Source organism: Epinephelus lanceolatus, chromosome 9, assembly GCF_041903045.1.
Source record: "Epinephelus lanceolatus isolate andai-2023 chromosome 9, ASM4190304v1, whole genome shotgun sequence".
NCBI lineage: Eukaryota > Metazoa > Chordata > Actinopteri > Perciformes > Serranidae > Epinephelus > Epinephelus lanceolatus.
In genome coordinates, this window is record NC_135742.1 from 23723325 (window position 1) to 23750741 (window position 27417).

The following is a 27417-nucleotide window of genomic DNA, read 5'->3' on the forward strand; positions in this document are numbered from 1 at the left end:
CCTGAGACACCACCTATCCCCCATTTACAATGCGACCCTTGCTGCTGTACCTAAGAGATTGAACAACAAAGACTGCCCGAAACTAACCTCAAGTGGCTCAAAGAAACACAACGACAGTCGTTCACTGGTAACCACACATCATGCCTAACGACTGTTGCTCACCAGTGGCCCCACCCACTCCTAATGACCGTCGTTCACTAGTGTGACTCACCTGACCCAAACAATGGTCCAGTGAAACTCCACTAACGAAGTATTGTCTTATGAGGGTGGTGGGTGTACACCTCCACAGAGGTTAAAAACCTGAGTCTTACTCCACTGTTTGTCAGACTAGTGAGGACTAGTCAGACTGATGCGTTGAGAACTGATGAAGCCGCTTGGATAAGAGGCGAAACGTCTTCTAGACAAAATCAAAGTCCAGTTGCCTACGATTTAATTGTTGCCAGAATGGAATTGACCTGGATAAATGAGAATATCCACAGACATTAGCATGTTGTATTTGTGGGGAAAATGTGTCCAGATAAAGACAAGTTTGTCTGTGAATGCTGCGAGTCATAGTGAAGCTGATTTGTGTACTTGTGTTTGAAATTGTCTCTATTAAGCCATGTTTAATGTGTGTTTTGAATTAACTAAACTTTACAGTACTTCACAGAAACCCAGCTGCCGACTAGTGTTTTGAAGGGTTAACTGTAGAGTGACACAGACACTCCACCGCACAAGTATAAATGCTCACAACTGTGTAGGCAACGCGCGTAGGGTCTGCTGCACAAGTATAAATCCCACTTATGGCAGAGAGAGCAAACCTCTCTGCCCTTCCATGCGCCTACATTGAAAGACTAAGGCAGGGAGAGCTGCAACAAAGACCCCCCGGGATTCCCTAATCTACTACGTCTTTACCACCCTCCTGGAATAGATGACATCAAGATGGGGTCTAATCGCCAAAGACTTTTCACTTGTTCACATTTCTCACATTTACGTGCACATGTAAATAAATATTCTTTTCTCTCAGAACACGTCTCTCCTGATTGAACTAACACTATGCTCAATTTACCATTTTGCAATGATGATTGTTTCTCACAGTGGTTTATTCAGTCAGTAGTCCTTTTATGTTAAATATGTTATTAGGATGAAAGTTAAAGGAGCCTCTTATGTCTCTAAAGTCTGACATCAGTGTCATTTTTATCTCCTATTTTTCTTCTTAGTATAAATGTTTGATAGTTACTAAGTAAGCAGATAACAGAGGATTTCAGAGTCACTGTGTTTGTCTGATACACTCACTGAGCTGAAACCTGTTTTATCTGCTCCACAGAGCTCTCAGACTTACACTGAGGTCCTGACTCAATGCCGTCTTTCCAAAGTGAGCAACAGGTGTTGCCAGGCAACCGACAGCCATTTGTAAATAAACACCAGGGGCCTCTTCCATGAGAGGCTAACCAAAGAAAACTGACCATATTTCACTACATACTGTAGTTTATTGTGTTTATCTTAAAACAAATCAATGTAACACATAATGCAGGAGCAACTGCTGACAGACATGAGCTCAAACACACTTTCTGCCGTGCTAGAGAAGCTGATTCACCGACTGTGTCTGAATGACTTTCCTTGTGGATATGGCACCTGGGTGAGTTTTTTTTTCATTGGTTGCAGTGTTTTCTAGATTATCTTAAAAGGATCATTGTGTCTTTTCAGTGGTGTAAAGCACTCTCTGCACACAGTAGAAGCTTTTTGTATAATATACTAATTAACAGAGTGATTATGTTCTCAGAGAAAGACCAAAGGCAGCACAGAGGGAGCAGAGACAGAAGAGACAGACGCCCTCCTGGATCTACTGAGCTGCCCTCACTCTCCCTGGCGGCAGGATGGATCATGGAGCCCTCAAACTGCGGCCCTGAGACAGCTGGCTGTGCTCACACCTGAACGCCTGCACACGGACTTCATTTACAGTTACTTTACAACACTTCACATCTTGGACAAGGGTGTAAGTGTACAGAGTTTTTTATGCCCTACATCCAAATGTTGTAATTAAAATTTGATTCACTGTTCTTGTACAGTGTTATTCCTCAGAACTGTCTCATCCCCACACCCCTGATTTGATATAATGGCCCCAGAAATATTATGGCATGCAAGAGTTTTCTCTTTACTCAGCAATAGTTTCCAGTTCATAATGGTCCTTTCTTAGCTTCTCAGACCAGAGCTGGGCATCAGTGCAGCAACAGACTATCTTTGCACTCTTATCTGTAGGTGCATTACCAGACCTACAATATCTGCTCCTCTCAGTGACTGAAATAACCACAGATAAACTGTAGAAACAGTGTGAACATTGAAAGAGAAGATGTAAAACAACATAATGCTAGTAATGTTAGAGAATCATGCATAAAGAGAGGGTGGTGTCCATAAACCCTTTCATCTACAACCGCACCTACCTCTATTTGGGTTTTTATAAACAAGGTCTGTTTAAGTGGTTGTCTTTCAGACACTGTGGCACCTTGTTTACACTAAAAGTGACTCAGTGTATTTTTATTGTGAATTAGAAAATGGTCAGTGGACCACCTAATCTTCAAATTTGGCACAAACGTCCACCAGGACTTAAGGATGAACCGATTAGAATTTAGTGGTCAAAGGTCTAAAAGTCAAGGTCACTGTGACCTTATCTACATCTCATTCTTGTGAATGCAATATCTCAAGAACGTCTTGAGGGATTTCTTTTACTCAAATTTGGCACAAACGTCTCCTTGGACTCAAGAATGAATTGATTAGAATTTAGTGGCCTCAGGTCAAAGGTCAAGGTCACTGTGACCTCATGGAACATGTTTTTGGCAATAACTCAAGAATTCATACACCAATTATGACAGAATTTCACAGAAATGTCTAATAGGACAAAATGATGATGTCATGACATTTTATATCCAAAAGATCAAAGGTCAGCTTCACTGTGACATCATAATGTTCTGCAAAAACACTTTTCTGCCTACTATTCATCATCATATCTCAGAAACAGAAGAGTAGACATTTGTTCAGATACTGAATTGGTGACACTAATCTTGGGTGTCCACCTTGAAACTGTGCTGATTGTATAGATCTTCTGTGCAGCCTGGTTCAAGACGTGTGTGAAGTATCCACGTTTCAGAAATTGTAGCGGCATATATCTGTGAGGCGGTTATTCTAGTTATGTTCTTATTTTTCTATGTTCGGGACATTTGGGGTTGGTTTTCACTTTCGCTGGCAATTGTGTTTACAAACAGTAACTGACAGTCCCTGCATAGTGTACCTTTGAAGTTTGTCATTGCACCTCTTAAATCCCATAATGGACATAAAATAAACAAAGCATCCCAAAAATAAAGCATGCTGTCAATTCGTCTCTGGGAACTCTGTTGGCTGAGGGGCTCCGAGTAACCACTTAAGTCTGTAATGCCATGTTACAACTCTGCAACGGACCTTGTTCAAAACACAAAGAACCAAGTCAATCAATATTGATGCTTTTATTTATTGAAATTGTACTTGATGTTTTGTCTGTGTTGTGTTCAGGTCTCAGTCGTTGACGACGGCCTGTTAAAGTTCTCAAAGCTGGAGGAACTGGTGCTGAGTGCCAACAAAATCTCAGAAATCCCTGCAGAAAACCTTCCCAGCACTTTGAAGGTGAGTTTGCTCCACAAATCTAATTTGTCATTAAAGTGTGATTCACAGTCAAATCACAAGGAGCAGAAGATGCTTGCTTTTTCTTTACCATCACATCAAAGATAAAACACATGCTGTAATATCTTTGGTCAGGGGAAAGTCCAGTGAGACAACCTAACTGATAGTGTTGATACATGATCACTTATTCTTGAAAACTGGGACAAGACCTTATTTTTGGGGGGTTTTGATTTTTACTCTTCATTTAAGCTGGGAAAACATACTGTAAAAGATCAAAGGCTTGACTGTCAAACCATGTAATGGGCCAAATTCCTGGTAATTTTTTTTTTTCTGAATAGTGTACATGATGGATGTCAGAGGTAAGATCTGACGGAGCTGACAAAAAGTTCTATATGTATTAATTTCACAGCAGTCATGGTGAGCAGCCATTTTTATTTTTTAAAGTTGCTAAGATCTCTTAATGCCAATCAAAATACTCATTTTTAAAACATAATTTTTATTTAGTTTTTATTTGGAGGGGTTACAGAGTCGACATGTTATGGTTGAGACACACCCAGTAGCAATATCATTTAATGATATTTATCATAAAATAGGAAGCTTACTAGCTCCTGAGCAGCATTCCCACCTTTTTGAAACCAGTAGTCCTCTATTAATTCTTTGAAAATTAATATTTCACCACAGAAATGGAATTAGTGTGTTGATAAGTTATACATTTATGTTTATGTTGTTAGGACATGTTTTGTTACCAGTTCTTAAGAATGGATGATGTAACTCACAGTGTAGCTGGTGCTGTTATGTAGTGCTGATGAACTGTCTGATTGTAAATATGTTTCTGTCAAAGATTTTGGAGCTACGTGACAACTGGCTGTCTGCTCTGAACAGTCTCACCAGCTGCCCGCCCCCTCGCCTGCAGTACCTCGGCCTCAGCTCAAACAGTCTGGGCTCCCATGACGTAGTCTGTCATCTCACAGGAACACACTGGTTAGCTCACACACACACACACAGGAAGTTGTGGGTTTTTAACGAGGTACAAACCAAAAGCAGGTCAAACAAGAGTTCAGGTAAATGTGTAATTTTTTATTGTTTGTAAGGTGAGACAGTGACATCACATCACGTCATGATGCTTCATTGTTGGTTTTTCTACCTGTGACAGATTTCATACACACACACACACACACACACACAGATATGATGGCAGTGTGTCTGCCTTGCCACCTGCTGATGCAACACTGGTAGTTTACTGCCAAAGCATCGTGCTGGTACCCACTGTGTCATTTTGTCAACAGATATCAAAGTTAAGGCTAACATTAAAGCTGGGCTTCAGAGGGAGATCAAAAGCGGCCTTTAATGAAGACAGAATTACTCTTGTTTCCTGATGATTAGATCAGTTAAGTCAGAGGGAAAAAATGTCTTTTTGCTTCTTTATCATCAATTAAACAGAATTGTAAATACCTGAAAAACACAAGATGTTCAGTTTAATCATTATGAGGAGTACTATGCATCCTGTGGAAACGGTTGTATCTTTGTTGCATTTTTTGTTAATGGTGATGTCATCAGGGTTATCTTGGCTCGGGCTTGAGACTTTGTTTGGTTGGTTGGTTGGTTTCTTTTGAGTCTTTGAAGAGAAAATCCCTCACATTCACTTTCACAATTTACTAGTAACATTAACATTTCGGTTCCCCTGGACTTTTGTCAAGGCTGAGTAAGAGTAATGTGCAGGATATTCTGTTCAAAGACTCAAGTAATATTTCCCAACGCACCTCCATCTGAGACAGTTGGATGTGCGAATAGGCTACGTATATATACTTTATAATAATACTTTATTTTATTTTATTTTATTTTGCCATCAGAATTGTGTCTTGGTGGAGTGGAGAGGACCTTTAGACAACAGTTCTTAGATTATCATATATAGAAACTCTGGGAAATACAGCTTTTCTTTTAAAAGTGAATACCAAAAATTACAAAAAATGTGGGAGCTTTTGAAACTTATAACGGATATAAGGATATTTCTGTGTATGTTGCTTTGCCTCTTTAAATTTATTTCTTGCAAGACCCTTAACTCCATAGATTTGTAATAATAAACCACTCGAGGGCCTTTTTGAAATAATTCCTTTCCATCTGCACCATAGATATTTTTAGCAGCTTTATATGTTTAATTTTGTTTATGCTATCTGTGTTAAGCCTAATTTAAGTTAGGATGATCGACACTTTTGAAAAGTGTTGCTTGACAAAAATTAAAGAGAACTCATGCTTCGGCGAAAGGTTTGAGTCGTTTTCATGGTAACCAGAGACCCCTGCGCTTTTTATTAGTTTATTTCTGTCATGTTTAGTGAAGAATGATCTGCACAGACAGTTGTTGATTGATCAGATTCCCCTCACTCACTATGGTAAATAAAATAAATTAATCAATACATACAAACACTGTTGATTTCCTCCCGTGGAGCTAACATAAAAAAATTATATTGGTTCAGAAAATGTTTGCTGTCAGTCAGCCTGGTGAAGGCAGTTTGGCTGGCCGCTGTCCTCTCAACTCTGCAGATGCTGCAGCTGACACACTCTGCTTCTGTGGACAGAGACACTGGGTGCAGGTCAGAGTCGTTGTGGATTTAAAACTACTATCTCCATGGTGATAATAGTGACACTGCCAGTCACACTGTGCAACAAAACCTGATGTCGCCTGTGGCACAACAAAATTCTCCTGGCGCGCAACATGAAAAAAAGCGTCACATGACATTTTTTTATGTCGAAATTCGTCATATCTGTCGAGCAACACACCCAAATATAAGTTGTGTGTAGGATTTAGAGGGATATATTGGGAGAAATTGATTATAGCAAGTCAGTTTTATTAAACATATAATCACCTGAAAATAAGACTTGCTGTGTTTTTTTTTTTACCTTAGAATGAGCCGTTTATATTTACAAAGGGAGCCAGTTCTTGTCTAAGCAGATAGTCATGTTGCACTGCCATGTTTTTACAGTAGCCCTGAATGGACAAACCAAACATTGGCTCTAAATAGGGCCATATGTGTTTTCACGTGGGCCACCATAGATAGCAGCCCATCTGCGATGAGCAATGTTGGAAAAACAATGATTTTTTTTAATGTGAAACTGCTTTATTCAGTGTTTTTACCGGTTTAAATCTCCTGGTCCGTTTATTTTGGAGAGGAAGAAACCTCTGCAGATGATTCAGCTCCCCGTAAAAACCTCCTGACCAATGAACACTGAAGGAGTTCTAACCAGGAGAAGTTTCATCAGGTTCCAATATGCAATCCTCACCGCTATGTGCCATTAATCCTCCTAAATCTCACACACTGGACATTTAAAAGGTTTATTTGTGAATAAACAGGAGACATAAGTTCATCCTCTTCCTCATTTTCTTTTTTTCTAAAACCTGTTAGTCTTGCCATACAGCACACCACCATTCTGAAAAAACTGTCTCTGACCTCAGGCCACAGCTGGTGTGTCTGGACCTGAGTGACTGTGAGTTTCAGAACCAGCAGGCCCTGCTGGATGCTTTGAGCACGCTCCCCTGCCTCAGGACGCTGGTTCTAGAGGGAAACCCCTTCACTCTCGCTCCCTCCTACCCAGGCCTCACTGTAGACAGTCTCCCACGGCTCTCATACTTAGACGCCTCACGGATCTCCCCTGAAGAAAGATGTAGTTTTAGCAGCCTCTCCAAGATAACTGGTGAGTCTGTGGACTTTGCTATCAGTGAGTAAGCCTGAGTGGGCTATCGTTTCTTTTCTAAGTAAGCAGCTCTGTCATTTTATCGATACCTACAGATCTGATAGAGGATCGGGCATCAGCCACAGTGAGTGTGGGCAGAGTGAGGGGAATCCCAGACCCATCGATGAGTTTGGACGAAAACGCTCCTGATTTCCCTGTTATCACCTATGGCTACTTTATCACATACGAGTTCCTTAGTCATCAAACTGTTGACCTGGTATACTTCCTACTCTGCTCAGTCTCTTTACGTGTCTGTGAGTTTAATGCTGTCCAGAGTGTCACATATAAAAAACTGAACTCAAATCAAGTGTTTTGTTTTTGTTTTTTACATTGTAGTCTGACATGTAATTACACATGACAGTAATAATCCATATATTATATTAGTTTCACATGTAAGAACTTAAATATAACTCAAGTATGTCTTAAACCAATACTCACCTGCCTAGCTGTATTCAAGATAAAAAAAATGATGTAAGTATCAATAAATAAAACCACCCTTTGCTCTGATTACTGCTTTGCACACTCTTGGCATTCTCTCGATGAGCTTCAAGAGGTAGTCACCTGAAATGGTTTTCCAACAGTCTTGAAGGAGTTCCCAGAGGTGTTTAGCACTTGTTGGCCCCTTTGCCTTCACTCTGCGGTCCAGCTCACCCCAAACCATCTGGATTGGGTTCAGGTCCGGTGACTGTGGAGGCCAGGTCATCTGCCGCAGCACTCCATCACTCTCCTTCTTGGTCAAATAGCCCTTACACAGCCTGGAGGTGTGTTTGGGGTCATTGTCCTGTTGAAAAATAAATGATCGTCCAACTAAACGCAAACCGGATGGGATGGCATGTCGCTGCAGGATGCTGTGGTAGCCATGCTGGTTCAGTGTGCCTTCAATTTTGAATAAATCCCCAACAGTGTCACCAGCAAAACACCCCCACACCATCACACCTCCTCCTCCATGCTTCACAGTGGGAACCAGGCATGTGGAATCCATCCATTCACCTTTTCTGCGGCTCACAAAGACACGGCGGTTGGAACCAAAGATCTCAAATTTGGACTCATCAGACCAAAGCACAGATTTCCACTGGTCTAATGTCCATTCCTTGTGTTTCTTGGCCCAAACAAATCTCTTCTGCTTGTTGCCTCTCCTTAGCAGTGGTTTCCTAGCAGCTATTTGACCATGAAGGCCTGATTGGCGCAGTCTCCTCTTAACAGTTGTTCTAGAGATGGGTCTGCTGCTAGAACTCTGTGTGGCATTCATCTGGTCTCTGATCTGAGCTGCTGTTAACTTGCCATTTCTGAGGCTGGTGACTCGGATGAACTTATCCTCAGAAGCAGAGGTGACTCTTGGTCTTCCTTTCCTGGGTCGGTCCTCATGTGTGCCAGTTTCGTTGTAGCGCTTGATGGTTTTTGCGACTCCACTTGGGGAAACATTTAAAGTTTTTGCAATTTTCCGGACTGACTGACCTTCATTTCTTAAAGTAATGATGGCCACTCGTTTTTCTTTAGTTAGCTGATTGGTTCTTGCCATAATATGAATTTTAACAGTTGTCCAATAGGGCTGTCGGCTGTGTATTAACCTGACTTCTGCACAACACAACTGATGGTCCCAACCCCATTGATAAAGCAAGAAATTCCACTAATTAACCCTGATAAGGCACACCTGTGAAGTGGAAACCATTTCAGGTGACTACCTCTTGAAGCTCATGGAGAGAATGCCAAGAGTGTGCAAAGCAGTAATCAGAGCAAAGGGTGGCTATTTTGAAGAAACTAGAATATAAAACATGTTTTCAGTTATTTCACCTTTTTTTGTTAAGTACATAACTCCACATGTGTTCATTCATAGTTTTGATGCCTTCAGTGAGAATCTACAATGTAAATAGTCATGAAAATAAAGAAAACGCATTGAATGAGAAGGTGTGTCCAAACTTTTGGCCTGTACTGTATGTTTCCCATATTCATTTATTTATTCCTTCATGTATTTAGATATTTATTTGTTTATTCCTATATTTATTTAAAAATTGTGATTTATTTCCATTTTTTTTCTGTATTCATTTATGGATTTATTTATTCATCCCTGTATTTATTTATACATTTATTCATTCATTTTCCATGTTTATTTATATATTTATTTATTTCCATATTTATTTTTTCTGTATTTATTCATGCAATAATTTATTTATTTCCATATATTTCCATATATATATATATATATATATATATGTATGTGTATGTATATTACTGCATGTATTTATACATTTACTTATTGATACTTAAGATATTTTTATCAATACACATATGCACTTTGAATCCATATTACATGTGTGTGTTTTTTCAGCTTATCTTTCAACAGTGACTATCTTTCACATCAGCTTTTTCTTCCTTTTTGCAGTGCTGCTCACAGAAGGTCAGTGAGTCTAAATGTGACGCAGCACATGTGACGGAGGACATCTTCAGTGATGCTGACCTACAATCAAACAAAAACTGTGAAAAAGAATTTTCCAAACCAGACGCACAGGACTTGGTGGTGTATACTGAGGAAACCTGCTATGACACTGCACATGGTAACAACATTTATTTAACCTACACTGGTGTCACGCCCACACAAAAATGGATTAAAGCACAAACACTGTTAGAGCTGACACATTTGTTTTAACACGGTGATTATCACTGCATGACATTTAGTTTAGGATTAGAGGAGTCTGGAAATAATTGTCAGTATGATTGTAAGGTTGGTCGAGCGGTGAAGGCAAAAGGAAGAGGACTTTAAACTGTTCAACAGTCCAATTTTTTTTAATTTCCCTTTTCTTTTCCAGCAGTGGGTTTGGTGCAGCAATATGTACAGTGCAGATCAGCTGGCCAAAACTGAAGAAAAACTAAAACAAAAATCAACTCTGCACCGGGCTATGCCCCCTTTAAGTTTGGGCCCCTGGCAGTAACAGCCGCTGTGGCCGGCTTGCTAGACAGATCTCAGAGACTCGAGAGAAGCTTCCAACTCCTGCATATAGCAGGAGCTATAGCTCCTCCATTAGAGGTCACGGGGCATCCCCATGACAATGATGTCTGGACATCATACAGTATGATGTAATTTAGTTATGTATCCTGTATAACAGGGAGGAACTTTCTCTTATCAGTTTCTGTGAAATTTGGTTTCAGAGAAACACACAGTCAGAACAGCCAGCGGAGAGTTATACACACCGTGAAACTGGATGACTGGACTACTGATCTTTTATCAAGCATTTAATGACTTTCCTTAACTTTCCACTCAATCTGAGGTTTGTTTGTATATTTTGGGTCAACTATGAGCCAAAAGCTCCTGTGTAAGATTTCTGTTTTTGCCTATGGAGTCTGGCTTCGAAGAGAACATTGCCAAGTATCACTTTTAGTTCAGTCCCCTGTCAGAAAGGCTTTTCTGTTTAACTTCCCATGACTTTAGAGTTACATCATTAAAGGGTTTGTAGTGCTTGAAGTACTTGAATTTCGACACTCAGAAATTTAAGTCCTTGAATACTTTGAAATTCAGACATTTTTTGACTTGGTCCTCGAAAAAGTACTTAAATATAATTAAGAGAAGAACAGATGATGGCCATGCTTGCTGTCATTTTCTAATGGCCACATGGCCACTTGGGTATGGCTAAGAAAATATCATGTTCTGGCGTAAAATACCCGCTTTTGGTGGCACAAAACGAAAAGCAGGAACGCACCTGTGAAAAACCTTCAGTTTTAGCAGCTCAAGCGTCTCTGTGAAATGCCCTGATGTGTCGCTAAATACACCCAGGTTCAGTGCCACAAACACTGGTGGAAACGCCATAGAGGGTCGCCAAAACCAACCAGTGCTGTTAGTTTCCAACAGTGGTCTTCAGCTTGGCAGACGTCATGCCTGGTGACATGTCAACCACGATCCCTTCCACCTCCCAATAACAAAGTCAGCAAAGATGCAAATGTAGTTCAGTAAAAATCAGACATGGCACACAAAACATGCAATGTAAATGTTTCTTTAATAAGAATTTGGCCAAAGAATATTCAACAAATAACAGTAACCATAATATAAGTGACCACAGGGCTAAACATCATTCATGTGCAAAGGTGAAAGGTTTTAGCACAGGACAGCGCTCATGCTGCCACAGTTAACAACAAAATACATACAAAATGTGACAACAACTTAATGTAGCCTTAAGTCTGCAAGCACACACACCAGACATCCCCACAGGCTACATACATACAGACAAAGAGGTCATAGGGTACACGCTCAACACGTGCATGTAGCAGGGATCTGATTGGGAACAGAATTGCTGGTTATTCACTTTTACACATTTCATTATTTAAAGGTAAAAAACACTATTGGTGCCAAGGGAGCGTAACTGTGGCTACACTGAACTGTGCCCGTGTGTGCCAAACATATCGTCTGTTTTTACTATTTCTGTTTCCACAGTGTCAAAACACAGAACATCAAAACTGACATGGGCAGAGTGCATGGACTTCAGTGACACACAAACGTACATTGTTAGTGATCTGGGAGGCTTAAAGAGATTTTTCAATCAAGGTCTTTATCTTACGCTAGAGGAGGAAAAGGTAAAGAAAATAAAGTTTGAGTGGGTAAACATTTAAATGTAAAATGTGTTAGGACTCATATTCTGACATTTGGCATTTTAGGTCCTGTCATGGCCTGCAGCCTCTGAAGACGTCCCGGTGGCCAAACCCAGCCGAAATGTTAAAGAGAGGAAAGGTGGGAAAGAAAAAGAGGTGAGCTTATCATTTAGTTCCAAACTGTTGACACCCATGGCATTAGTCAGCTTCAGAAAAATAAGAACTAATAAACAGAGTTTTCGGGAAACCCTGGATTATTCATTCCAACAATGGGACTGATAAGGGAGCACACAGAAAGGAAAAATGTGTCCGTTACTATGGCAACCGGTGTCAGCAAACCATAGACTGTGGAAATGCTGCATGCAGCTACCTTGACGTCACGGTTTGGTTTGGGGACTCCTGTTTTGAAGGCTCAAGTTTGGCATTTCAACCATCTTGGTTTTTGAAGCCATAAGGGACCATATTTGGGTGAGAGGAGGAGGAGGAGGAGGAGCAAGGGGCAGACCTAAGTTATCCTGAATTATGCATAACTTTAAGTCTTCATCAAATGTAAACAGGTGAGTTATATAAAAATTCACCCCTGTACAGTTATCATGAATATAGAAATTAGCTGTAAGAGACCAAAACTATTTTTTGTACCAGGCTGTAAACATGTTTATTTCTGCTGTAAAGTTGGGCATTTCAAAATGGGGGTCTATGGGGATTGACTGGCTTCTGGAGTCAGCCTCAAGCGGGATGCTCCAAAAGGTCAAAGACTCCCCCCATTTACCAATCCATGCTGACATCTTCAACCCACCACCTGCTCATCTCCGATCTAGACGTCCAATTTGGAAGGACCCCCCACCCACTGACTTTGATGCCCTGCCTGCCTGGATGACTGAATGGGAATCCAAAGACATCCCAAACAAATATCTAGTGTCAGACCCGACTCAACCAGTCTCTGGCACCAATCATGTACCCACACAGATCTCTGTTTCCCTGTGTCCCAAACTAACCCTTTAAAACACCAAAGTCACACGATAACACAAACTAACAGATCGAGGCAGCGGTTGACCAGCAGATCCAGTGTTCAGTGAAGTAATATTACTGTTTTTGTTAATGGAGTTTAGCTTCGAAGGGAGCATTGATATTTTTTTTAGTTTAGTTCTGAAAGGGCTGTCTGTTTGGGAAGTCCTGAGCTTAGAGTAAACCACAGTGAGAGTGAGAGTTTGTAAACGGATGTTTTGATATAGTTATTCTGTTGCTGAACACTTATGACTTCAATTCATTAATAATTTTCACTGTTTTTGGATTCTTCTGTCATCGGAGACATGCGAGAAATACAGGGTGGGTAATTGATATTCACATGGTCATTTGGGGAGTGAAATATTCCTTTAAGACAGGCTTGATGAGCAGTCCACGGGTAAGTCCACCAGAGCTTGTTACATCAGCTCTAAGTATAAAAAGTTTGTTTTGGCAGATAAAATTTGTCTGCATCTCAACATTATAAGTTCACATCTGTGGTTTCTTCCCCAGTCTCCAATCAAATCAGGTTCCACCAAAGACAAGGACAAAAAGAAGAAATCTGTACCAGATCTGGTCCAGGACGCCCCCATCAGAAGAACCCTTGGCTCCGTCCACGTCCCCCTGCAGGGCTTGGTAAAAAGAGGTCATAAGGTCGATGTTCTCTGTGACCTTGGCACCCTGCACACTGAGTCTGAGCTGGAAGCTACGCAGTCACTTGAAAAGGCAAGTTTATATGCTAAACATTGTTGACACAGCCAGGGCGTCGCTGAGACAGTACGACCGCTATCAGGTTCATTTCACTGGAATTATTAGCAAACAACTTGGGGGGTCACAATCCAAACCCAGAAACACTGAGGCAGGTTTTATGATGTCTAAAGGAAACAAGCAACACATGGAGTAGCCAACAGGATTATAAACTGTCACACTTACATGGGAATTTATTTCACATGATATATATATGTGTTCGCTCATTTTTAGGATCTGGGAAAGAAAATCAAAGAGGACAAGAAAAAGGAGGACAAGGAATCAAAGCAGAGAGGAGGCAGCGGTACCAAACAGAAGAATACAGCAGCTTTTAAAGGTTAATCATCTGAATCACTTTTCCAACTGTAAAACTGAGATTATTGATATTAAAATGTTTTAAAGGCCAGCCAGTAGAGCATATGTGGTTTATATCTCATATATATCTCATTTATGTCACATTATCGAAGAAAGCGTATTTGGTGTCCAATGTTCAGTCTGCTTAAAATCATGAACCTTGTCTGATGTCTTCCTGTGTAGGCAGAGGAAAGGGAAACAAGGAATCTGAGACAGATGTCCACACAGACAACTCTGTGTCCGTCCAACTGGAGCCATTGACTGTGGAGTTGAGTGTGGAGCTGGAAAAATGGCAGTCTGCAGCTGAAGCGAATCAACTTACACTACCACATAAAAGCAAACAGCCTGATTTGTCTTAAAGTAAGATTATCAGCTTGATCAATTAGATCTACTATACGTTATGGAGCCGTATCCAAACTAGTCCTGCTAGCTTAGATTAATCTCTTATGTTCCTCCCTGTATTCCCTCATTACTGCTGATGTATTGCTGGTACCCCACTTCACATCCCACAGGACTCAAAAGATCTGAAGCTAACACCCTGGTACCAGACACTATAGGACACCCCTTAGAGGTCCTGTGTCCATGCCTTGACAGGTCAGAGCCAAGTCCGGTCCAAGGAGCACCCAATGTGGATCAGGGTTATCTCTGGAGTACCAGCACGTCCCTCAAATGTCCTATCAGATTGGGATCTGGGGTATTTGGGGGCAAAGTCAACACCTTGAGCTCTTTGTGTCATTCCTTGGGTCATTCCTGAGCAGCTTTTATGGTGAGGCACAATCAGTAGTCCTGCTAGGGGGGCACTGCCATCGACAAGTGCTATTGCCATGAGTTTTTTTTTTTTTTGTCTGCAATGGTATTCGGGGGGGTGGAGTGCGTCAAGTAGCATCCACATTAATGCCAGAACCCAAGGTTTCCCAACAGAACATTGCACTGTAACAAGATGGTCAATTTTATTCACTTCACCCACCACTGGTTTTAATGTTTTGGCTTATCGGTGTAGGATCTGACACAGAGAAATGTACACAGGGCACTTAACCCAAGTCAAGATGGTGCAATTACAAAGAAAGCACTGCTACAAGCTGATCAGACATGAAGGTCTATGTATGAACCTGTATTTTGGTAACCAACCTTTTTCCCTTAAGGGACCCCTTCTCTATCATTGAAAACACTGAGGACTGACTGACATATTTTATGGATGCCAGGCAGGGGAAAAATGGTGCTGTGTTTTCTCCCTCTGTTTTCTCTTCAGGTGCTAACAACCTGATTACTTCCACCTTGTGCAGTTCTGTCAGAGTGCTGATTGGTTACCTCGTACTTTCAGTCTGCCTGTCATCAAGAAAAGGAGCTCGTCCGAGGAGTTTCTGCCTCTCCTTTTGATCATCTTTTATCCTCTTTTGCTGCTCAGATTTTCATAAAGTTGTTAGAAATTTAAGGTGTGGCGGGAGGTTGAGGACTGCAGGTGAGTGGGGTACCCTATACATTTCCCTCACGTAGTTATTTTGTGTTTAGACACACTAGGTTTATTGGTTGTTGCCACCCATGTATTTGTTTGGTGAAGCTCTTTTTTTTTTTTAGATTTTGCTTTAGGTTTTTGGTTTGTGTTTTGCTTTAGATGTAGAGGTTAGTTGAGGTCTGGATTTGTTATATTGCTTTTATTTATTTGGCACAACCACTTTGGCCCTCCTTCCCTCACATTTGGAGAACCTTGTGTTACACTTGTAAGTAAATCACTTTTCATTGTGTAACTGCCACTCTGACTCCTTCAATTATTTGATTGTCCTGTTGTTGTCGTCTTGTATCTTCCATTTTCAAAAGGGGGCATAACATGGATATTTCATATGCTATTCAATGCATAACAATAACCGTGCAGAATAACTGATTAACTGTATGATAAAAGGTCCAGTGTGCAGGATTTAGTGGCATCTAGCTGTGAGGTTGCAGATTGCAACTAGGGGTGTAACGATACATCGATCCACATCGATACATCGATTCATTGATTAACGATCCAATTATATCGATGCAAAATGAAAACATCGATCCATATCGTCATCTTAAAGATACACATTTATTTTGAAATTCACATAGCATGTCTATGTCACAATTTCTGGGCAAGCGCGCCTCCGCTCAAACAACAAACAGAGCTCAGAAATAAAATGGTCAAATCATATTCTAGTTGTTTTTGTGAGTTGATGTAAATGATTGTGTTAGATGGGCATATGATATTGCGTCATATCGATCGCAGGCTCCTGAATCGAATCGAATCAAAATCGTATTGTGACAGACTTTGTGATATCGGCAAACATCTTATCGTCATCCAAACAAATCAATATAATATTGTATCGTGATGAAGCTGGTGATTTATAAGAGAAATTAAAATTTTTCATTGGGCTAGAGCCCAAAACTGCTGCCGCTGGTCAGGCTTGGGTCAGGCTTGGACATAAACTGTGCTGGTTCAGGTAGGGTTGATCTAGAGCCCGTGTTTGTTTGGTTGGTTGGTTTGTTCTAAGCTACTGCAGAAACAACATGGCGGACTCCGTGGAAGAGGACTCGCACTGTATAAAGATATCGACAGCTCATTCTAAGATAATGAAAGCATGATGATTCTTATTTTCAGGTGATTATACACTAATGAAAACAGAGTTATGACTATATTTTATTTCTACCAATATATATCCCCAAAAATCCTACACACTGGACCTTTAACTCAGCTCAAGACGTTAAGGAGAGGTCTGCTACAAGCTGAGCAGACATGAAAATCTTCTTGGGGGAAAAACATCGTAAAACATGCTTTCAAACTTTCCAGACACAAAGATTGAGCTTAGTGCTTTTAACTGAACAGTCAATAAACAGATTTTTAATTTATACATAAATTTCATTTATTTTTATACAGATATTCAAAACATTTTTGAAAGAAATGCCTAAGTATTTCATTGTTTCATCCAGATGTGATTTTTTTTTTATTTGCAAAGAAACCTTTTGGAAAGGCCATTTCACTGGAACTGAGGGAGTTACAGTCAGTGTGAAGTGCTTTAAGTCTCACTGCTTCTTTTTTTAAACAATCATCCATCAGTTCCTTCATGAAGACCATAAAAAAAGTTCCTATTAAAGCCAAACAGCACTGTGTTTCACAGCTCCACTCCAGGCTAGAGTGAGAAAATCTCCCCCCCTGTGATGACCCCTCACAAAATCACACACATACTATCAAACCTTTAGAGTACATATTATTTCCAGGCATAAAAAAATAAACTATAGCTCACCCATTTTTTGCACAAACTGATATTTTTTTCAATCAAGTAATTTACAGCTTCAAATAAACACCTTTCATTATACTATATTATCTTTGTAATTTCCCAACGAGCTGTGCAAACAATGTCAGGATATTGATAAATTAAATGATCTGATGAAGATCATCGCTTCTCCCGCGTTGATACATCCACCTATAACATCTCCTCCTCACACAAACCCAGAATATCAAACATTTTTGCTTCAAAGTCATTTACAATTACAAATAAAAATTGTTAACTGCTGTATATTATTTTTCGGAAAGAGATTGTGAGGAGACCATTCTCCTGTAAGAGCGCTTAAGGACTGGCATGGACAAAGACGCTTGGCAAAAACAAGCACACGAGATGCACGCATACAAACCAAAACCCCAAAAAGCACAAAAAGCATGGCGTAATCTAACATGATGTGCAAATATACTGATTGTGCGAACAAGGGTGGAAAAAAGGCTTAAAAGGTCTGGTCATCGTTACAGGCGTCGGTCCAGTGGCCAAAGACCTCACAGATGTCGCAGTAGGGCCGTTCTTCGCCCTTGTTGCCGTGGTAGGTGGTGTGTGGTGGGGAGTCGGGCATCTGCATTTGTGTGGGACAGTCCTCAGTGTCGTGGAGGTCGAAGCAGTCGCAGATGTCACAAAACAGCCTTGGGGGAGGCTTCTTCTTCTTGTCATGGCTGCAGAGAAAAAGAAAGCAGCTTTGTGTGTAACTAAAATAGTTGTTCTGCCACAGAGTTGTTATTTTAAGTCAGAAAAAGTCTGGTACAGATGGTCGGATTGGGCCGGAGTAAAAATTTTCAAATCGGTTTGATATTAAGCCAAACAACTGACTGGTATACCGAATTTTACCACTAGGTGTCGCACTTAATAATGACATTATTACAAATGCAGGGTCAGCTGGTTAAGCTCATACACTGAACTGGCAAAATGGAAATCAACCCAGCTCTAATGGAAGGGACTTACCTATCATCATAGTTATCCAGCTCACTTGGATTATTCCCATTCAGAGCAGCAGCTGCCATTTTCTCCAATTTGTCCTTGAGTTCCTCATTTTTCCTCTGGAGGTCAACAATGACTGAATTCAGGAACTCAATCTGTAAAGGTGACGCAGAACATAGCATCAGTACTGGCGAATGATCTGTTATCCAATACAATATTTGTTTTATTATCAATATAGGGTCTCCCTGTGACATTTATTCATTGTATCACGTGCCAAGACTTTGCCTCAACCCTATGACAATACCATTATAATTAATAGTGACTATGCCTCGCCATATTCCACAAATAATTAACCTAATTGCGACTAGAGTGGTGAGTTGTCACTGTGAGTCGTCAACCAAAGAAAAATCAACACTTGGAATGAGTCACAAGGACAGTCTGTAAAATACCCACTGATGATGAGTTACAGTATCTTTAACAGATCTGATGTCTGCTAAGGAACTAAGTTAAGTAATATTTCCTAGAAATTTCATCAGAGAGCTTATTCAATGCTAAAGGTACTGAAAAACCAAGCTTGATTTGTCTTTGGAACACTGTAGTTTTGACACCAACTAAAATGTGATCCACTGAACAAAACATAGGAGCCACAGTGACGGTGACAGACAAACATGCACAAGTGAAGCTGATGAAAAACATTAACAAACCGCTGCCTGATGGTGGTGTAGCATTGCCAACATCAGAGACAGGGCAGAGGAGTTGGAGTTTAAGAAAGAGAAGGAGAGGGAGAAGAAAAAAAAAAATTGAGAATCAAATTAAGACCCATCTACTGCCAGACAACACTCAAGTCATCACCAACACAAACAATACAGTATAACATTTTAGAGTTAACGAGGCTGGAAATGAGAAGTAAGTGAAGGAGACTGATGACACATGCCATCGTCCCACCACTGCGGGTCAAATGCTGGTTGAAACTGTGATACAGGTTGTTATCTATCAGCACTGTAAGAGCTGAGATGATGTCGGAAGTTTGTTATGCTTCTAATAAATTTCAAGACCCACTTCACCTCTGTAAAACATTATACTGTAACAGCTACATGAGTCAACAGTAAACTGTAAAATTCAGAGTCTACTGCTACATCAGAAGTAGTTTATGTTAGTAAATGTCTGAGTAAGCAGCACAGTCATTTCACAAACAGCATTCAGAAAGACTGTTTCCGTACGACTGCCCCACATATGATGAAAATGTAAATGAGACTGTGTAGTTGTCAAACCAGAACGTTCTACGGGCCAGGGTAGGGAAGCATCTTCACACTGAATGCATGAATGGCAAAAACCCTCAAATTATCCAGGCATATGATTAGTTTTATTCTGGATGAGAGCAAAGCTTTACGCACCTGACTCTCTGCTGTCTCCTTATCCTCCCTTAGTTGGTCCAAAACTGCATCACCTGGGACAGGCACAAGATTAAATGAAATGCAGAAGTACATTAGGTAATCTTGTTTTCTTTTGGAGGTCACCTCACAGAGAACTGACTTAGTGCTAACAGACATATTAGCAGTGGTCATGAGGTAAACCCACTCTTACCTGAGGACTTGTTGATGGTGTCAGGCCCAGCAGCCAGGTCCTTCTCCAGTCTCTGAACACGGTCCTGTAGATTAGCCTTGTCTCGCTCTAAGGCCTGAATTGTACCCTGCAGTGTCTTAACTGAGGCACTTTCCCCACGCAGTACAGCCAGCTGTGGAAAAAAACAACCCATGCTGTTCAGTATTGATTCAATACAGAGTCATCCATAGACTCCATTACTCAAAGACCAAGTTAAGTGAATGTATCCATCTATTTCCCCATTATGTGGGAGATGCAAAGGTGCAGATGGCTCTTTAACATGTCTTTTCTGGCTCTGTTCTCAATTTCACAATTACTGGTGTGAAATATTTCAGTGGCTCTCCAGGGTCTATGTTAGGAATAGCCCCACTGACCAAAAACTGGCAATCTTTGGATGCTCAGCGTCCGACTTGAACAATACATCTGAGGACCAATTGGCAATGATGCTCGAAATTGAATCTTTAAAGAAGATGATTCTAAAATGCTGTAAATCTCCTGCACCCCCTGATTTCAGACACAGCTCAACAAAATTATCTTAGTCTTACAAATGGAGAGAACACAGTTTTATAACACTAAAGCATCCAATTGTTTTAGGCTTATGGAGTAAATTATTATCTCAAAGACAAATAATCGTTAAATTTGTATGGCTATCCTTGACCTGTACTCTTGCAATAATTGACTATGTGACATGTTGAAAATGGCTTACAAATCATTTATCCACAGACATACTGCATATACAGTATGTCTGGCAGCTTCTTTTTTCTTTTTTTTGGTTATAGTCTGTTGCTTATGTGCTTTAGGTTGTTTACATGTTTTCTGTATACAGCCTGTACACCCTGGACAGGTCGCCAGACTATCACAGGGCTGACACATAGAGACAGACAACCATTCATGCTCATATTGACACCTACGGGCAATTTAGAGTCACCAATTAACCTGCATGTCTTTGGACTGTGGGAGGAAGCCGGAATACCCGGAGAAAACCCACGATGACATGGGGAGAACATGCAAACTCCGCACAGGGGGGCTCCACCATTCCGGAACCCTCTTGCAACAATGCTAACCACTAGACCAGCGTGTTAAGTGAGCACTTTTCTTGCTCACAATCTTTAATGTCTTTTATTTAGGTTAGACACACTGTAGGATCCTTTGCACGCACACTCAAAATTAAAGTGGAACAAACCTTCTGACCTAGAAGTGACATCCTGTCAGATTCTGCAAAGTAAGAAATGACATGGCAAGGTCTGCTCTTTTTTAAGTCTCACAACTGTGAAAGGGAAATGACGGTGAAAGTTACATCTGGGCTGGTTTTGAAGACGTCTCTTTAATGGTTATCTAAGGCTGAAGGCAAGCACCCACTTTTATCTCCTATTCCTTAGAATTTACCATTACAGCTCAAGATTTTGACACAAGGGTGCAGGAAATAAAGACATCAGTGTGCTTCTGTCTGTTTACGAACATTCAAAAATCTGTCTTTGGTGCTCTCAAATCTTTACTTCATTCATTTCAATTCATTTTGTGCAAGCTCAACACTTGACAATAAGAGAGTTCCATCGTGCATTTGATTCTCACCTCGCTCTTCAGGTTTTCCACCTGCTGGTCCTTTTCTGAAATTAAGGCACTGTTTTTATGGATGGACTGTTGGAGGGCAGCCTTCTCCTTGTCAAACTGCTCCTTCAAGGTGCTCTCACTAGCAAATACACAATACCAATTAAATCACAGAGACAGAGTACACAGTCACACCAGGCAGAGGAAAACTGGCCCTAATTCACCAAACTGTTTCTAAGCAGATTTCCAACTTTGGAATTCAAACTATAATTTATCCAAGATGTTGGGAAATTTTAAAGGTCAAAGAGACATGCAGAGAATCAGGAGCCATTTTTTCTCTGGTAGAATATTTGGTATACTTGTTGGTAAGACTGCAATAAAGAAAGTATAGTGTAAAGTAAAGTATAAATGGAAAAAAGACAGACAAACACACAAACATGCAAAATCAGTAGTGAAAGCAGGTGAGATGGGACTGTAGATTAAATTACTTTTTGTGTAATGACTAAGGATGCACTGTGCTTTAAATTATACTACATATATTTGCTCTGTTTCCCATTCACTTCTATTGAAGCCCAAATGACGGATGCTTTTGAAGCATGCGTTTTCAGTTTTGGTGCGATCTCCAGCCGGTGCTGGCAGATTTGCAGCTCAGAAATGTGACATCACATCCTTTTTGGCAGGGAAATTTCACTAAACATAATGTGACTGCACCTTGGTTGTTCCTAATTATCTGCCGACATATATGTGGTTAATTTATTTGCACTATTACATGACGATGACCAACATCAGATAGTATTTAAGGTGTATAGTACCTGAAGGCATTATTTGGCAGGCTTTGAAGGAAAAGAACAGCATGACATACCGTTTCCTTAATTATAAAAGCACTGCATATCAGCAAGTGCCACACAGGTGAAAGCATTTGTGTTTATTTTAACAGGCTTTCAAAATGTTGGTGAATTTGCACAGATCTGAGAGACTGCCCGAATCACAAAATGATACATTCTCTTACCTTTGCTTCAGCTGTTTTTTGAGTTTTGAGTACTCATCCTTGAGCTGAGGAAAAAAAAAAACATAAGACCCAACATGGATCAATAGCTGAAACACAACATATTCTGATGCATGTAGGCCTATGTAAAATTTCTAAAAACAAAGTTGTAAAATGTTGCACCTTCTGAAGATCACTCTGCCCTTTGTGATTTTTATCAAGCTCCTGAGTCAGCTTGTTGTTCTCCTCTTGGAGCGTCTCCAGGGACTGCGTCTTCACAGAAACCGCTTCTTTAAGCTCCTCACTGAATGAATACAAAAGTTAAAATCACCTGAGATATTCTGACAACTCCTGTAGACAACATACTGGTTTGAAGAAACTCCTTCTCCCATGTCTCTTCACTTACTGTAACCAACAACTTACAAACTATTCAGACTTAAATCTGACAGATTTCTGATTTACCAGCCTCCAATACTAAGGATATACTCACATCTCCTTGCTCAGACTCTCAGTCCTCTGAGTCTCTATGGAAAGCAGCTCTTTGGATACATTCAGATCTTCTTGGGACTTCGAATTATTTTTCTCCAATGATTTCAGCTAAAACAGTAACGACATTTATTTGCTGAAACTGCAGCTAAAAGAGAATACCGAAGACTTAATTTAATTCACATTAGCATCTCTTACCTGTGTCTCCATCTTCTGCTTGGAGCTCCGGAGCTCTTCCAGCAAAGACTGGGCTTCGTTCTTCTCCTGCATCAAACTGGCTTTCTCTTTTGTCAGCTGTTCCAGAGCCTCAGCAGTCTTGCCGGAGGCCTCTGTCGCCTGAAACGGTGCACGAGCAGGACATTTGCTAAGAACAGTTTCAAATTAAGAGCAGCAAATGTTTGGGTGACATCAACACCTAATGACCTCAACTAGCCAGATTGAGACATTTGCAGGTCATTTGATGAAGCTGTTCATATCGTATTGTTTGAACTCAACCAATGATTTTAACATTATTTAATAAATTAACTGCATGCTTCATTAATTATCTATCTCTATCACTGATTAAGAATCAGCTATTCAAATCTTACTTCATTGAAATTTTTGAGGACATTCTGGTTGAGAATTAAAAACATCAACATGTTGGAGGACAATAATTAGTGCATACTACGAACAGGAACTCTACAACCTGTGGCCTCAGAACGGATACTGACAACCAATTAACTTGTAACTTGTGTAACGAGTCAGATAGGAAAAAAGGTTTTTGTGGTAGTTTTACTTTAAACAGGGCTAAAAACACTTTCTTCTGTGTACATGCACTGGTGCATGTAACTTTTAAAATTACATGCATGTTTTTTTTACTGCACCATATGGTGTAATCGTAATTTCAGAGTCATCCTAACAGGATCATGTTGAAAATTTCAGCAAACTCCTTAAGAAAAACGTTAATTTAATATTTGAGAGTTTATAAATGAAACAATTTTCAATGTGTTACTTATTTAACATAGGATGTATGATTAATTATTGCTGAAACAAGAGTCTTTTTTCATCCTTTTTGGCAGCACCAACAGCACAAACAGATGCACATTAAAATCCAAGCGGCAGCTGGCTTGACTGCAGTGTTTTGCACACTGCTGCTGTTGCATTGTGCTGTTAGGTCTTGTCTGTTTGCGTCCTGTCAGAGCGTGTGTGCAAACTGCGTGAATCTCACGGTCAATGCCTGAGAGCTGGCAGCCCTGCACAACATTTTTTCAGTAGTTACATTCACCAGTGCATGTAGAGCTGAGAATTATGTGCTAAGCTTAAATTTTTGGCGCACTACTGTACAAATGCACGCAGTATTTCAAGCCCTGTTAAAAGTAAGTAAGTTGTTCTTTCATTACAACTTAAAGCTGTGTAATATCAATATATGTAACTATTTCTTTCCATACTTTTTGTGTAATTCTGCTCAGAGAGACTTCACAAGCCCCAAAAATGTAAAAATTGTTTTTTCTAAAAACTATATGGTGGAATATATATTAGTAAGTAAATATATTAACATCAATGATGCAATGAAATAAAATATGACACACCATCAGATGGTGAGTGTAATAAAGATCACCTTTGACCTACACAGTTGTGTAACCCAGAAGAATTTCGCCTTCTGTTAGATCACGTTATAAGCCCACAGGCAAAGGCTGGGAGCTAAGGGTCATTTACAGCAGTTAGTACATGGAAGATGAAAGTTAGACACAAGAATAAAAGGAAAGGGGAAAGGGAAACAAACCAGCAAGCATGCAGTGAGAGGGTGACGTAGCCCCAGCCACTCTACGGTATTTGTGTGTCAGTGATTACTACTGGAGGAGGAGGAGGAATACCTCAAGCTGCTTAGAAATGGCATTTTTTAGTTGGGACTGCAGCTGCTTGACTTGCTGGGTGGCTTCATCTCTCTCCACCTGCAGGGCATCCTTCTGAGCTGTTAGATTAGAGATGCTGGAGGAAATCTCCTCTTTGACAACGGCAGAAGCTGATGCCTCTGCAACAGCACTCTTGCATTGCTTTTCCAAAAGTTCTTTATCGGTGTGAAGGCCCTTGACATCTGCCTCTAGTTGTTTCTGGCTAGCGTGCATTTTCTCGATCTCTCCCAGGAGTCTTGACCGTTCTGTGAGCCAACTTTCTTGGCTTGTCTGGAGAGAAGAAAAGCTCTGCTTCAATTTACACTGTCCAGCTAAAAGGTCTACCTTCTCTGTGGTCAGCAAGGTCACCTGTTTGCCCGTCTCCTCAAGCTTAGATAACAGCTGTTCTTTATCTTTTGTCAGCTGACTGGTTTCTTGCTCTTGCTGCTTTAATTGTGTTTTCAAAGCCTCCATGTCCATCATAAAAGACTTCTTTTGCTCATCAGCGTTCTTAAGGTTAGAAGAAATCTCTTTATTCTCCTGTTTAACTTTGGACAAAGTTTTCTGCAGCTCCTCAATTTGTTTGGAGAGACCATCCTTGTCAGATATGACTTTATTCCGTTCAGTGGACTCGGCCTGTAGCTGGGTCTCAAGAAGGTGCTTGGCCCCTGACACTGATTCAATCTGACATTTTAATTCCTGGATCTCCTGAAGCAGACCCTGGTTCTCTTTCTGTGAGGACTGTGCTTTGTTGTCAGCTTCAGTCTGCAACGACTGCAGACGCTGACAGTCTTTTGTAAGGTTATCAACCTGTTGAGAAAGTTCTGAATTTGCCTTCTCAAGATCCGTTTTTAGTTTACTCTGCTCCTGAACCAGTTCATTTTTGCCCTTTTTAAGAACTTCAATATCAGAGTTGAGTTTCTGCACCTCATTTTGTAAGTTGGCTTTTTCTCGTTTCACAGACGTCATCTCCGCTGCAACTTCTTCTTTTTGGCGTTTGGTTTCCTCTAGCATTGTTTTTAAGTGAGACTTCTCTTCAACAAAGAGGTCATTAGCTCTGGTGTAACTATCCAACTGGTCTTTACTTGTTCGGATGTCACCAGCTAGCTTATCGCGCTCAAGAGAAAGAGTATCATTGTCAGATATGGCTTTTGTGAGCTTCTCCTCTAATTCTCCCTTCTCCCCTGCCAAACGCTCATAATCCATTTTCTGCTGCTCTAGTGCTGAATCCAGGCTCATCTTTTCTTTTCGTATAACATGTAGAGCCATCTCACTTTCAGAACTCTGAAGGCGAAATGCTTCCTTCTCTTGCTCAAAAGATGATAATGCTTCTTTAAGTTTCTCGTTAGACTTTGACAGTTGTTCTGCAGAGACTTGAAGCTTCTCTTTTAATTCTTCTATCTCTCTAAGGAGCTCTTCTTTCTCATTACAGACTTTTCTTTGGATTGCGAGTAAGTCTTCTTTCTCCTGCAGAAGCTGAAGCCTCTCAGAATCAGTCACCTGACTGCTTGTCTTAAACTCTTCAAGCATCTGGGTCAGGCTCATTTTGGAGGCTTTTAGCTCTTCACATTCACGGACAGAGCTCTCCAAGTCTTTCTTAGTAACACTGAGCTTATTTTGGAGCTCCTCCTTCATGGTCTCAAGGCTCTTTTTATCCGACACAGCAGCACTGATTTCAGAGGACATCTCTACTTTCTCTTTTGTCAGTGTTTCTGTGAGGGCCTGCAGCTGGGTGTTCTTCATTGTGAGGTCTTCTTTTTCTAAGTTCACGGATTTAAGTTTTGCCTGCAACTCAGCATTCTTCGCATCAAGAGATTTTTTGGCATTTCTAGCAGAGTCTCTCTCTAAAATTAGACTGTCCTTCTCACTTGTGAGCTTCGACCTGCTTTCATTGAGTTCGTCTTCGAGCCGACTCTTCTCTTTGCTGACATTTTCATAATCCTTGTGTAGCTGCTTCTTTTTAGCCTCAATTTGCTGGATGTCCTGCTGATGCTTTAGGAGCAAGTCATTCTTCTCTGCATTTTGTTTTTGAAGCTCCTCAATTTGGACCTGTTGTTCACCTTTAGCATGTTTCAGGTTTTTATTTTCAGTCTGAACTTCCTGAAGAAGCTCTCTGAGCTTCTGCAACTCATTGTTCAATGAAGTCTTTTCTTCATCTGAGCTCTTGTTGTTGGTGAGTAGTTCCTCTTGATGTTTTGAAAGCTTGTCTCTGGTTACTCGCAGCTCTTCATGCTGGACTGAGAGCTCCTGGTGAGTAATCTCAAGGGCAGAGAGCTTAGTCTGCGCCTCTGAAAGCTGTTTCTCCAGTTTGCCTTTCTCAGCCTTAACATCCTCAAATTCTTTACACTTACTTTCCAGATCTAGACTCTGCTTTTCCAGTTTTTTGGACATATTTTCAACATCATGCTTGGAGGAGTCAAGCTCAGCAGAAAGACACTGGGAAAATAAAAGTTGAAAGAAAAAAAAGGAGGGGAATATATATACAGGGTAAAGTAAGATGAATCCAAAAATAAACCAAGCAGATATGGACATAAGTGATAATGCAATTGGAAAGGTTAAGCTGCAGAAGCATCAAAAATGGCAAAAGATCACACCGCAGCTTACACCACAATGGTTTTTAACCATAAAAGATGGAACATTTTCACTTCAACCTTTACTTACTGCTATCAAGTGTATT

At 40.5% G+C, this 27417-nt stretch overlaps 2 protein-coding genes across 6 annotated transcripts in view; one reads left to right on the forward strand and one right to left on the reverse strand.

Annotated features, from left to right (window-relative positions):
- The first annotated feature begins 1531 nt into the window (after positions 1-1531).
- Positions 1532-15392, forward strand: LOC117253200 (leucine-rich repeat-containing protein 43-like). Its single transcript, XM_078171070.1, has 13 exons — positions 1532-1618; positions 1763-1975; positions 3523-3633; positions 4472-4611; positions 7079-7317; positions 7413-7573; positions 9737-9830; positions 11777-11916; positions 11998-12027; positions 12064-12087; positions 13447-13659; positions 13915-14017; positions 14218-15392. The coding sequence occupies exons 1-13, from the start codon at positions 1532-1534 to the stop codon at positions 14391-14393; spliced, it is 1731 nt and encodes a 576-aa protein (XP_078027196.1). The 3' UTR covers positions 14394-15392.
- Positions 15393-16885: 1493 nt separating this feature from the next.
- The window catches only part of clip1a (CAP-GLY domain containing linker protein 1a), a 29105-nt gene continuing 18573 nt past the window's right edge, over positions 16886-27417 (reverse strand). For 2 of the 5 annotated variants that reach the window (XM_033618528.2, XM_078170693.1), the window contains 11 exons: positions 24723-27176; positions 23068-23205; positions 22874-22980; positions 22567-22687; positions 22408-22451; positions 22211-22231; positions 21423-21540; positions 19833-19983; positions 19643-19695; positions 18273-18403; positions 16886-17986 (listed from right to left, as the gene is read on the reverse strand). In XM_033618528.2, the coding sequence (XP_033474419.1) occupies positions 17767-17986; positions 18273-18403; positions 19643-19695; positions 19833-19983; positions 21423-21540; positions 22211-22231; positions 22408-22451; positions 22567-22687; positions 22874-22980; positions 23068-23205; positions 24723-27176 (3558 nt within the window). In that variant the 3' untranslated portion in view covers positions 16886-17766. The remainder of the gene's footprint in view (positions 17987-18272; positions 18404-19642; positions 19696-19832; positions 19984-21422; positions 21541-22210; positions 22232-22407; positions 22452-22566; positions 22688-22873; positions 22981-23067; positions 23206-24722; positions 27177-27417) is intronic. The other 3 variants (XM_078170694.1, XM_078170692.1, XM_078170695.1) reach the window with 3 other exon arrangements.

Excerpts from the sequence above, each read along its gene's own strand:
- LOC117253200 (XM_078171070.1), top strand. The coding sequence starts at position 1,532 with ATGAGCTCAAACACACTTTCTGCCGTGCTAGAGAAGCTGATTCACCGA. Across the intron at positions 3,634-4,471 it reads ACCTTCCCAGCACTTTGAAG|ATTTTGGAGCTACGTGACAA; the intron begins GTGAGTTTGCTC and ends TTTCTGTCAAAG. Across the intron at positions 4,612-7,078 it reads CATCTCACAGGAACACACTG|GCCACAGCTGGTGTGTCTGG; the intron begins GTTAGCTCACAC and ends CTCTGACCTCAG.